The 13,628-nt window shown below is 35.3% G+C and overlaps 1 protein-coding gene and 1 long non-coding RNA gene across 3 annotated transcripts in view; one reads left to right on the plus strand and one right to left on the minus strand.

Annotated features, from left to right (window-relative positions):
• Positions 1–131: 131 nt before the first annotated feature.
• Positions 132–13,628, minus strand: part of LOC117115084 — a 15,478-nt gene continuing 1,981 nt past the window's right edge. The window contains exons 3-13 of one of the 2 annotated variants that reach the window (XM_033258749.1): positions 12,050–12,331; positions 9,540–9,716; positions 7,620–7,913; positions 5,725–5,907; positions 4,824–5,035; positions 3,957–4,068; positions 3,462–3,578; positions 3,006–3,083; positions 1,791–1,950; positions 1,012–1,132; positions 132–741 (exon numbers count right to left, since the gene is read on the minus strand). In XM_033258749.1, coding sequence (XP_033114640.1) covers positions 634–741; positions 1,012–1,132; positions 1,791–1,950; positions 3,006–3,083; positions 3,462–3,578; positions 3,957–4,068; positions 4,824–5,035; positions 5,725–5,907; positions 7,620–7,913; positions 9,540–9,716; positions 12,050–12,299 — 1,812 coding nt within the window. In that variant the 5' untranslated portion in view covers positions 12,300–12,331 and the 3' untranslated portion in view covers positions 132–633. Of the gene's footprint in view, positions 742–1,011; positions 1,133–1,790; positions 1,951–3,004; positions 3,084–3,461; positions 3,579–3,956; positions 4,069–4,823; positions 5,036–5,724; positions 5,908–7,619; positions 7,914–9,539; positions 9,717–12,049; positions 12,332–13,628 lie in introns of both variants that reach the window. The other variant, XM_033258750.1, reaches the window with a different exon arrangement.
• On the plus strand, positions 2,568–3,450 carry LOC117115085. Its single transcript, XR_004446484.1, has 3 exons — positions 2,568–2,695; positions 2,805–2,971; positions 3,163–3,450. It is a non-coding gene; the product is annotated as an uncharacterized LOC117115085 (long non-coding RNA).

The raw sequence follows: 13,628 nt of genomic DNA on the forward strand, positions 1-13,628 counted from the left end.
CAGGTAAAGTGCCTTGCCTAAGGCTGTCTCTTATTCACATCTAGATGTGTATAAGAGACAGATATATTTTTGTAAGATAAAAAAAAAAAAATCAGCATCAGCACTATCTTATTATAGAGGCTTGCGAGTGGAGTTGTTCATAATTGTGAAAAAAAACCTGGAACTTTACAGATTGAACGTTTGTTGTCCACATCAAGACCTTGTTTTTTTTTGCATATTAAGCAGGGCACAAGACGTTTGTACGACTGTCGCAAGATGAATCAAACTCCGCTCCCTCTGGGTTCTACACGACGTCACATCTGCTGATTGCCAGTACTGTAGACCTCGAGACCTGTTGCACACGCACTTCAGCACATTGCGTTCTTCAAAGAATCACACCGGCTGACGACCAACGACTGAGATTGCCCGGCTTTTACCCACAAAGCTATTGTACTAGAGCTCCACTCCATTCACAAGGTGTTGAAACATTCACAAATTTGGTCGATAACCTTGTCGGTTAACCTTGTCCACACTACAACATTTATTTTACAAAAACATGTGATATGCTTAAAAATGGTCATGATCACATCACATTGTGACTATATATGGGCACACAACATTTTTTGTTGGACAGTGCTTAAAGTAGAGGTATACTCACCTAAGTAAGGTGAACAGGGCAAACGCAGAAAGCAAGCAAAATAATGATAAGGTGGAACACACGTACGTGATCAATGACAATGCTCTTTCATGAACTTCTTCAATCTGCAGAAAGATATTATATCATTAGTTTTATATTATCATCATCACCACCATCACTCTAAACATCAACATCATCAATCATTATCATCTCAACATAGTCAGCTGGATAACACCAGTCACTGTCGTTGCCATGAGAAAGACCCCACTGGAAATAAGTAACTTTTGTGGGTTACCCTTGGTAACATACATATTAAAGAAAACCAATCATAATTAAAACCACCTTGACTGTTGCTATACTCACCTCTAGGCCTAAATTACCAACACACAACTCACCTTTACTTTATGTACCCTCATGAGAACCCCAAAGGCTGTCAGGTGGTTGCACACGCAGTAGGTGTAAAGGTCACTCGAGTTCAACATATGACAGCCTACCTGTGACCAGAAATCGGAGATACTAGGAAAAAAATAAGTCTGATCAGTCATTGTTTCACAGACAAAAATCTGGTATTTTATGCTTTTAATAATAAAAATAATATGTTAGAATTATGTAGCACTTAATGTCAACAAAGCAATTCACATTATTTCCCCCGGTCATTGGATCAAGCATGTATGGAACACATACTCAGCCCCCTGGAAAGAGATACATAATGTTGCAGCTGTAATCAGCGCAATTTGTGTTTGAGCCTACCAGATACCCACTTGTACTCACGGGTGGAGAGAAACAACCACAGGTAAAGTGCCTTGCCTAAGGACACAAGCGAAATGCACCGTGAGCGATTGAAACACCGATCTCAAGGTTCAGAAGCAGAACTGCAACTGTTGCGCCAAACCACTCCTACTTTCTGTCCTTTGTATTTACTGTTTCATCTTAGCGTGCGCCAAAAACTAAATCATTCATATCATTACCAAAAGAAACAAACTTTCCCACAAGTCTCTAATTACAGTACTATTATTTAACATTATCCTGCTTCGGTACAACACACCAACAAGCAATTAAAGTTGAGGGAGTCAGCCAAAAAATAGAGATTAAGTGGATCGACATTAAGCGGATTGTGTTTCGTAGTAGTCATGAGTCATTGAAATTTAGGCCTAGAATTAAGGATAAAACCTACCTCTCATTGATGAAAGAGCAAAGTGGTTTGCCATTCTTCTTATCATGATGATTTAATTTTAACACGACGTCTACTTCATCAAAGGTAGTTTCAATCGGTGGAAAAGTTGAGACTGATAATATCTCGCTTACTACAGAATATGTAAGATTTTCTGACCTATGAAATACATAGAAATGTTTATAAATAAGAACTGCTAATTTTACCACTTGAAAATACAGTGCTCATCCATCAAAATATACAAAAAGTGCTATAATAAAAATGCATCCATAAAAAAAATATTTAATTTATCATGATTAATATCTCTTATTTATTGCCCTCAATTTAATCTGGTCATGTATACTGCGCCTTTCTCTAAAGATACGTAGCACTGAAATTGTTTCCATGGTCATTGGGTCCACATGCTAAAGTGTTGCTGCCATATTGGCGCAGAAGCAGGCAACCCCACCAGGTACCAATTTATACTCCTGGGTGGAAGAGTAGCAACGTAAGTAAAGTGCCATGCTCAAGGACACAAGTAAAATGCACAGCGAAGGATTGAAACCCCGACCTCGTGGTTGGGAAACCAAATCATTCCTACTGCACCAAACCGCTACCTTTCATAAGTATATACATTGTTTCTTATCTGTATTCAATATCTTTCATTAGTAATTGATAAATCATAGTGGGATAAGCTTACAATTTAAAAATATACCTCAAAATATTATAATATATAGGACTAAAAAAAGCTTCCTTAAAAATATTCTTGACTTCACCTTTGACCATATTCCTTATCTACAGCCCCCTACAGATTGATTTCATGTTGAACCACTGATCTCTACTACAATAGCTGGATTGCACATCGGCCAATCATTGTACAGAAAAAAAAAAATGAAGCCACTGACCCCAAATGCAAGATCCCAAGTGAGGTACCAGTTTAGACAAGTTTCTTTTGGCTTTTGTTTAATTTATTATTAAAAATAACGATTCTTGTAACACATTTTAATATTAAATTTAACAAAATTATTTTTTTCACAGCCTCTAAACCATTCAACACACATGTGGGTGTAATTTACAAAAGCATGAGCGATGTCACATTGTTGGTGATTGTCACGCTGGTTCAACAGTTTTGCATTGTGATGACACATTTGTGACGTTTTGGGTTCCCCAACCAGCCAATGGACAATCCCGCCATTATAGTAGAGGTCAGTGTGTTGAACTTATGATTGCTGTCTTACTCATTTTTATGTGATGTTGGTTGAATCCATTCCTGCATGTTGTTATATGAAAGTGTAGCAACACCCAGGTACTGGTTAACTGTCAAGATATATCAGAAATGAAAATTATCAGGTCCAACAGAAGAAACCTTTTATACGGTTTCTTTTTTGTTCAATAGTGTAGTGCGTTTTTTAACATGCACACGGGCCATATTGCACACAAGATCAACGGCTTAAACGTCAATCCGAAAGATGATGTACTATTCTAACTTGTAATTCAGTCCTCAACTTAAACACAAGAAGAGCAGCGATGGGAATTGAACTGGAAACCTAGAGATCTTCACGGTTCAGCGCACACACAATGGCTACCATAAGATTAGCCGACTGAAACTTTGAAATACAGTTCTCCATAAAACCACGTTGGCAGAATGTGTGCCCTGCTATACATCATTTAAATAAAGTTGAAATAACTTTTTACCTGTGGCATCAAATTCAAATTGTTGAAAACTACTTGGCAGAAATTTAACTTGTGGTGTAGCTTGCAATCCTTCTTTACGCATGTCAGGTTTCAGTGTATGAACTTCAACATAAAAGTCTAAATGAAGTAAGCAGTGGTTATTTTTTAGAATGAAATAAAAGTACTAACACTAACTAAAAAAATAATCCCAATTCCATTGTACACTGAAAAATTATAATTTTCATATCATGATGTTGATTATGATGATTATGATCATTAAAAAAAATGACGAAACCAGTAATGAAGACTACTGAACATTATCATAGAGATAATAATGAGAATATATACATAGATATATATACATAATATACACATATAAATATATTAAATACGCACGCGCGCACATGCACGCACCGCACGCACACACACACACACACATATATATAATATATTTACAGCTATAACGCAGGACGATCTTATCACTATCATATCTTTGCTTTATATTGTGTCACCCACCAATATTTTCCTTGTGTATGGTGTAGTTTGTTCCAGGATCTAATACTGCCATCACTTTAGAAGCAAAATCCTCCATCGCCTTTATGACATGGATCACATCTGCATCTTCCATCTGTTGAATCCAAATGATAGTTAACTTGTTACATGTTACCATCAACTTCATTAAAACTACTGTCAACTCCTTATATACTACCATTAACTTCATAGACACTATTGACAAAGACTACCATCACCTCATTAATACTATCCATAAATGCTACCATCAACTTCAATAACACTACTGTAAACTCCTTAAATACTACAATCAACAATACTGCCAACTCCTTAAATGCTGTTATCAACTTCATTAATACTACTGTCAATAAATACTACCATCAACTTCATTAACACCACTGTCAACTTCAAAAATACTAACATCAATACTACTGTCAACTATTTAAATGCTGCTTTCAACTTCATTAACACTACTGTCAACTCCTTAAATACACCCATTAACTTCATGAACACAACTGCTGTCAAATCTATTAGTGCTTCCATCAAGTTCCTTACTCAAGTTATACAAATACAAAACTGTTTTATAAAGGAATTACACAGCATAATAAATAATAAAACAAGTCATGATTAAAACTTTGTCTAATAGTGTTTAAGAGTTTGTCTGGAATGGAAGTGTTGATTGTTTTGTCTGGTATGGTGTTGTCACTTCTGTAAAAAAAAATTTGTTAATGTTGTACTATTAGAAAGTACTGTATAATACATACTCCAAGTATTGAAATGCATGCCATCGTGTTGGGATTCAATATTTCAACATCAATTACGTCATCATCAGGAATGAATAAAACTATCAATAATTAGTACTATTAAACATACCGAATGAAAAGCTAAAATCTCGCTTGCTTCTGATGTAACATTCTTAATGTATTTTTTAAGTTCATCATCATTCCATGTTGGCTCTACACCTGTGATGAGTACATCTAAGTAGGCAAGCCTTCCTCGGAGTGTCTGATTCAGACTTTCTGTGGTAAACAGGTTTTCTGTAGTTAACAGGTTTTCTGTGGTAAAATGATTTCTTATTAATGGACCTGCAAAAGAAAAATAGTGAAGTATGAAGAGCTTAAAAGTCTGTCCATACTTTCATATTTATGCCTATATATGGTCATGATGTGATGTCATCATGACCATATTTAGGCATGTCACATGTTTTTGTCAAATAACATTTGAAAGTCTAGTTAGGGCAAATTACTTTTTAAGAACTTTCATGGCATCAGTAATACCTTCTTCCTGTACTCTATCATAATGATGTGATACATCATTGTTAACTTTAAATTTTAGAAAAAGGTAATTCATTGAATAGACTTCTAATTCATTTGGTCAGCAGGAACCTATAGTCAACAGCAGGTTAATTTGATTCACTTTTGAACAATCCTATTGGAAAGAAGAATTAGAACCAACATAACGTTGTTGAATCAAAAACACCTTGTCAAAAAATGTCTATAATTGCTTACTTTCTTCCAAATAATCTACTAAATGATTTAAAGAGGACCTGTTCATATATTTAATCCAGTCATGGACTCACTTTTCCACATTCAAGCCTTATAAATCTCAGCCACTGCTGATTTGAAAAAATTTAATATCATCAACAGACAACTAAGAATGTGGAAAAGTGCATTTCAAACTTGGGTGACACAACTTTTTACTCTATCTAGCCACTTAGCTCTCATTTTTACTAATAGATCTGCCACTAAGTCTGTAGTGTAAAGGCAATATTTACCTAAGGTCGTTGGACATGGAGGCGTATCACAGGGGATATCAACGTACGAATTTCCAGGACAGTCTGCCCCATCAGTTACAGGTGGATTATTACAAGGCCTAATTTTTCTCACTGATCCTCCATCACAAGTTTGACTGCAAAAACCACCTGGAAGCCAAGGGCCCCATTGGGCATCAACAGTGCCTAGAGCAATATCACATCAGCATTAATACAATGTAAAAAATATGCATAACATATTTATTCGGAAATATCTTTCGTGTTTTGGTTTTAAGCTTTTCTATTTTCCTTTTAGTTTGTATTTTTGTATTAAAGTGCAGCTTTTTTTTATAGTACGTTTTCATGATAGATGTATGGTCTCATGGAAGAACACCACCTTGGTAAACGATCTTCCATTGTAAAAGAAAAATTTTACTCTCATTATAGAAAATAATAAATATAAATTACAAATAGTGGGCTACTGTGTGTGACAAGGCATTCACACTCCTGTCCCCAATTCCAGTTAGGTAGGGGAACTGCATCAGTACCAGAACCTACTGCATCTTTCGGAAGAGTAAGGGGTTACCCCGACGCTACTATAATCGCTGGCTAGGTAGTCACAGACCACATACACAATTCAGCACACTGACAAGTCATGGGTTATTCTACCTTTATGACCACTCCCACCTCACTGTTTAGTTTTTTTAAACATTTTAAAGTATCAACATTCTTAGGGTTATGCAATACTTCATATTAAGCTTTATCCACACTATCAAATTTATGACCATATATGGTGATGATGTGCCTAAATATGGTCATGTTGTGATGTCATGATGACCATAATTAGGCATGTCACATGCTTTTGTCAAATAAAATGTGATCGTCTTAGACATGTGCAATTAAAAATTAAAAAATTTTATTAACACCTCTATTGCAAACTGAAAGAGTTTTACATGGTCAACCACCAACAGGAATAGTATGTCTTTGATCTTGCCAAGTGAATGTTAATTGATTATTTAATAAATTTACAGTACATTATAATAATAATAATAATAATAATAATAGATGGATTTATATAGGGCAAACAAACGAGGTCTCTATGCCCTTGACAATACTGTAGTCAAGAAAACAAAGAAAAAATCCAGAAAAAAACAAAACAAAACAATAAACACCAAGCTAGCACCCAATCTGAAGTATGGGGTTACACCATCACCGCCATCCGGAGATTTGTGTTTAACTACTCCGGTTAGCATCTTTTAAATCTTGATCTTTTCTAGGATCAGGTGCCTCCTAACCTGGACCAAATAACACTAGCTAGCGAGGTGAAACAGAGAATTTGAAAAAAAAAAAAAAAGACATACACTATTTAATAATGGTGTGATGTCATCATGACCATATTTGGGCATGGTGCATGCTTTTGACAAAATTTGATAGCCTGGACAGGGCTTTAGTATGTTTAGCATTATACACCTTATCTATGATGATACACCTATAACTAGATACAAAAAATGGTTGTTGAAGTCTGTCATTTTGAAAATTTGGACTTTGGGTCTTAAATATTTTGGATTTTAAGCAAAAGGTCAAAGATCACCAAAGGACTTTTCTGGAAAATAGGTGATTAGAAAGTGTTTCCGTAGTTAAATAAAGTTTTTATTATTATTATTATTATAAAATAACTCTTTAGTATTCAGTGTATATATCCAATTCATCTTTTAATTACTATTATCATACATCACCCTTATTAATAACCTCGTTATCATAATTTTTTTTTCAATGTATTCTTTATATACTATCGAGTCGCAGCCTTAAAAATGCCTGAATTGCAAGACATTTACAATAGTGTAATGAAAAATGAAAACAAGTTTTTAAAAAAAATTTAAAGAAATTAATAAAAAACTTTAAAAAATGTATAAACCTACCATCCTTAAGAGTATAGATAACAAAAGTGTACGGGACACATCTTACAGCCGTTGAATTAGGGTACATATTGTATGTAACTTCTTCATTCTCAGAATTCAGACATATTGGTGGACTCCCAGTAATTGCAAATATTGTCCTGTTAAACAACCATGTGACGTATGCACATTTGTCTTTAGTCACCAGACGCTCTTCCAACGGCAAGTCCAAAACCTCATCTTTCCCTTCCATACTCTCAGTAAATAGGGATTGGTCAGAGAAGATCCTTCGGCAACCTAAATACTTGTAAGCAGTGTCTGTTGAAAATAAGTATACAATGTTAATTTTTTTTTTTTAATAATCTGGGGTTAAACGCAGCAGTCAAGAATCTACAAGAGGAAGTGTTTTGGAGGGGTGGTCCCCAGATACAGTAAAACTTTGTTTATGGACACACCTTCAATCTAATTTGATTTTAATAACAGCAAAAGTTCAGTTCCCATGGTCCAATTTTATTGTTATTATAATGCTCTTTTTAATGATCTCCTATTGTCTTTAAACAGTTTAATATTTTGTCTCAATGTCTCTTAATAATAGTAGAATATTAATAAGTAGTGTTTTTTATGTAAACTAGCACTACCTCCGCACGGTATTAAATGAGTTGGAGAGGCAAATAGTTAAATGATATGGGGAGTTGATGAGGCAATCATTGCGAGGATGTTATAGTTACTTTGTCATTATTTTTTCTAAAGGACCACTTTGTAAATAATATTTTGTGTTAGTGTCTCTGCCGAAGAATTGTCAATTTTTATAATATATTGGTGTACAGTTACTGCCATTTGTTATCTAAATAAAATGTAATGAAATGAAAGTGTCTCCTTAATAGAAGTGTTCCCTGAATAGTGGTTGACTATTGTGAGATTTACTTTACAGTACTCCATTTTGTGGCTGAAAACGTAATAGGAGTGTCCTCTTAATAGGGTGTCTTAAAACAGGGGTTCTACTGTATATGCATAATTATAAACTAAATATTCATTTTAATAATAAAAATGCAATTTGTATAGCATTTATATTTATTTTAAAGAAATGCTCAAGGCACATTTACTGCAGCTGGGAAGTGGTGTGCGGGAAGTGGCACTTTTGCATTCCCTGATCCCCCCCACACCCCCCATTTTATTGTTTTTGAAACCTTTTAATCTGGGAACCATTTTGATAAACCCAGATATTTAAAACCAAGTATTTACAATCAATCAGAAATAACGAATTAATATTACTCTTTCTGCATACATTTAAATTTCATTTATTTGTTCGAAAGTACAATAAAACTGAAAAACACAAAATAACACACAAAAAAAAAACCAACTCAGTTGGCAGGACAGGATTGCTAAAAAGTGAACTGAATTACTGTCAAGTGGCTCTCCAATGCAACTGAGAACATTAATTATTAAAAAAGCCAATTAAATAGATCAGTAGAACCCCTTCTTCGGGACACCCCTATTTAAGGTGTCCCCTAGGGGTTCTAATGTATTATAATTGCTGTAGGTAACCCTCCCATTGTTCTGCTTCAACTGCAATATAACTAAAGTAGATTCAGAAGAATTGTTGCCATGCCATATTTTTATTCCCAATTCCCATCTCATGTTGCATAGGTGTCCCAAGTTGAAAGAAATCCCTTCTAGGAGATCTGGTTTAAAATGAACTTTAACTTAATTCTATTTTGCTGTGCACGGTGATTACCCATCAGTACTGACTTCCTTGAGACAACTGATATTACAGTAGTAAAAACATACCAAATTTAAAATATTTATAGGAGATGGGTTATTTTCCCAGGAGGATTCTTGCAGGATTGTTGGAGGCCATCCAAATTTCCAGCAGACCCCCTCCCCACCCCGCCCAACAACGTTCCAGGAGGCTTGAGACCAGTGCCTTTTTGCATATAAACTCACAATTCCATGGGCATTCATCTGTGTTGCATGCTTGCTCTTCAAAATCATGTGTCTCGGTGCAATTCTTCCTGCCAACTCTATTCGGAAAGCAGTAGCGCCATCGCTGCTGCGTTCCATTTCCGCATGCGGCACTACAAGAACTCCAATTACCCCACGGTGTCCACCAATTTAACTTTTCTGTTAAGAGATAGTTTGAAATATACTGTCTGATATGGGAAGAAATTAAATTTAAACAATAAAGAGCATACTTTTAAAAGAATAAAATGAATTAACAACTTCCAATGATAAATGAATCAATAGAAAAAAAATAAGGTTTTGCTAATTCGTTAATAATAAAAATACGTTTTTTTTTTTACTGGCATGAAAGAGAAGAAAAATTAAGTACTTTCAAAAGAATAAATTGGATACAGATAGAGTTTTTGGAGAGAAAAATTAGAAGGTAAAATAGGAGAGGAAGGCCAATAACAAACTGGATAACCAACATCAAGAAGTGGACATGGATGAAATATGGAGAATATGAGAAGAGTTGAGGATAGAGAGGAATGGTGATTCATGGCCATCGAACTGCTGAGAACAGATGACACTGACAGGTAACAGGTAGGTAAGGTTGGCTTTATAAAGCGCATCTTGCTGAAGACCATGCTTACGTTAAGCACAGCTTAACTTTGCCGAATGTTCAGACTTGCTAAATTAGCCAAAAGCAAGAAAAAGAAGTTAAATGTTCATATTCATAATATGGAACCAGAAAATGATTTTCAAAATATTGCACGAGACGTAAGTTCGCTCACAGCAGACTTAAATGCTGATGCTGATTGGTCAATTTTTGAAGCCCGGCATAGAAAAGTTATACCAGGTGGCACGCCAGGCATAGTTACCATAGGAACAACACCCGGCTTGAGAAGTTACCTAGTTGAAACTGGAAGGTGGATAAACCCAGCTTAACTCAACAGGTTTATCCACCTAGTCTGAACTAGTCCTGTATGCACGTCACATTACCTGGGATTGGATAAAAACACACAATTCCCAAAAGTACTGATAAAGTTCTTAAATTGACTACTAGCCAATTTAATAGTCTATGGAATATAATTCCATTAGTTTCTGAAAACTAATTTTTCACTTTAACTTTCAATTGAAAGCTAACATATAGTAAAATACACATATTGTATATACTTGCTTATAAGACGATGGCTTAAAATAGCAAATTACGATCGAAAAACAGGGGGCCTTATACTTTTGACATACACATTTTAGATTTTTTAAATCATGTTCTGATAAAGTTTGCAATGTTGGCATGACATTCAACTTTGTAATGTCTATGGAAAATCATATTGGCAACACTTGCAAGATGTCTCATATCTTCTTCGAAACATCAGACAGTTTCTCAATGAAGATGCTGCCACTAAAATTATCCTTGCCCTCATTACATCTAGGCTGGACTATTGCAATGGTGTACTTTATGGACTTCACAACATATCACTCCTTTTCTCTCTCTTTCACTGGCTTCCTGTTACCAAATGAATTTCCTACAAAATATTACTTTTTGTTTTTAAAGCTCTACATTGTCAGGCCCCTTCCTATATTTCCAATCTTATTCAGTTACGCTCCCAAACCTCCTGTCGTTCACTTTCAATCCACCTCTAGCTCTTCTACACTTTCTACTCACATTTGCAAGCTGAAGTTATATGGTGAACGCTCTTTTAAGGTAGCTGCTCCTAGACTCTGGAACTCTCTTCCCATTAAAATACGGGAATTGCCTTCCATTTCCCTATTTAAGGCCAGACTCAAAACTCATCTTTTCTTATCTATCAAATTAGCCTTTTGTTGGTTGTTCCTTGTTGCTTTTCTTTGTCTCTTCTTCATCTTATTTGTTTCTTTTATTCAACTTCTTTAAAACATTTGTTTAAAGTGCATAGAGACCTAGTACAGTATTATGCACTTTCTACACTACATCCATTAACATTTACGTGTGGAGCGTCCATAACACACTACTGCAATGAAGCTACTAAATGTTAGTATGAATGAACGCAATTTTAAACACTGGGAAATAAGCTTTTGATAAACATTTAAAAACTCATAAAATGATATTATTTGGAAGATTAGCTTTGCATTTGGCTCCATTTTTAGCCAGCTAGATGCAGTATCAGGACCATAAAAAGCAGAAAAAGAGTAGGAATTCCAACTATGAAACAGGGGGGTCATCTTATAAGGCCGGCATACAAAAACTATCTTCTCTAACTCGGGGGTCATCTTATACGAGGGACGTCTAATACACAAGTATACACGGTATTTTTTCATAGTATGGTTTCAACCTTAATACCTTATAATGATTGTTAAAATTGATTACAGTAAAGCCCTTCCCAAACTGTCAAATCTTATTTGAAATGAACATGAAATGGCATGCCTAAATATGGTCATATTACATCATGCCATGTACAGGCACATCATGACCATATATGGGCATACAAAAGTTTTTTGTCAAAGAAGATTCGATAATCTGGTCAGAAGTCTACCTTCATTAAATGTGTAAAGCTCAATTTCTTGATTATATTCATCCTTATTCCGACGAAAATAGCTATGGAAGTCGTTGGCTGCTAGGCAATGGCCACCTTGATAAATTGCAAAGTAATCATACTTTTCAGACGTCTGTAATGCACAACGAAGGACTGGGTTTTGACGGCTCTCTGCACTTCCCACCAAGAAAGTTTCATTAATAGGTTGTGAATTTTCTTGTGAGAAAATTGTGTTTAGTCTTGCAGGCATGAAGATGTACCAGGAACCCAAACTGTAGAATTCTGAAATACACAAAGAATTTTGTTAAGTTGAGAAACTATAGATTTTAGAAAGGGCACATTTAAAACACATCAAATAGGATACATTGGTTATATGTAAATGTGTTTTAATATAAGGATGAATGAGTAAGTTGTTCTTCTGACCTTTGACAAATTCATGCACAGTTGAAACTACCACTTATTGAAGGACTCTCTTTTACATTTTAATAATAATGATAATATAATAATAATAATAATATTAATAATACATAAATCTCAGTGGTTGATATGGTCAATGGTTGTGCACTTGTAGTGCAAATAACATTTGCCTCTATGAGCTTTTCAGGACAAAAGAAAAGAAAAAAAAAACCATAATGAATGGTTGACACGGAAAAGATAAGTGGAAAAACAGAAAACCAACACAAATAAAGGAAGGTGAAAAAAACAAAAACAAAACAGGAGAGTGGAGGAAAATTAGAGATTGTTAAATAAGAAGCATGTAAGATGGTGCTTAAGGATCATCAAATTAGGAGACTTTTGTATAGATTGTGGTAGTGATTTCCAGAGCTTGGGGCCAACAACTGAAAATGATATCGTGCAGGGGTCCCTAGTCTGATGCAACTAACGGGCACTCCAAGAAATCCGGCACTCCAGCAACCAAGCAAGTACTCCTGGAAATAACCCATCGCATCTCCTGCAAATTTATAATTATTTTCATGTTTTCACTACTTTATTATCAACTGACTCATAAAAGTCAGTAGACCCACCGATGGGTATCATTTTGTGTAGCAAAATATAATTTAATGTGTTAAGAATTCAAGGGGTGGGGAGAAAGCCGGTCTAAGTCCTCTAAATTTTTCAAATTTTTTTTTTTAATCGACCAACAAAGAAAATTATATTCACATTTGCCTCAAAGTGCCATTTCCGGCCATCTAGCCTTGCCATAATCATAAATTTTCTTTTCCCAGTCTCAACCATGGTGGGGCTGAGGCGGTGCCGCCACCGTGCAGATCTCCCAGAATTGATTTCTTCCAATGTGGGGCCCCTGATAGTTTCAACGTTGACCAATTAATTAAAAATTGAAGGTATAATCATGGAGGTATTATTGAGAAGATCACTCGAAAAAGCTACGCGCACGCAGCGCTATGCAAATGAACCAAGATCAAAGGTGCCGTAGCGCGTAAAAAAAGGTTTGCGCGATGCCTTTGAAGTCCCATGTGTTCCCCGCCATCAAATTTTCAGCAGGCATAGTTTACCAAAAAATTGAACATGGCGAAATGGAGAGCACCTTCTTTTCTCGATGCGCACTACATACAGTCAA

This window comes from Anneissia japonica, unplaced genomic scaffold (assembly GCF_011630105.1).
Source record: "Anneissia japonica isolate Jap-2015-1 unplaced genomic scaffold, ASM1163010v1 scaffold24_len2511860_cov200, whole genome shotgun sequence".
Taxonomy (NCBI): Eukaryota; Metazoa; Echinodermata; class Crinoidea; order Comatulida; family Comatulidae; genus Anneissia; species Anneissia japonica.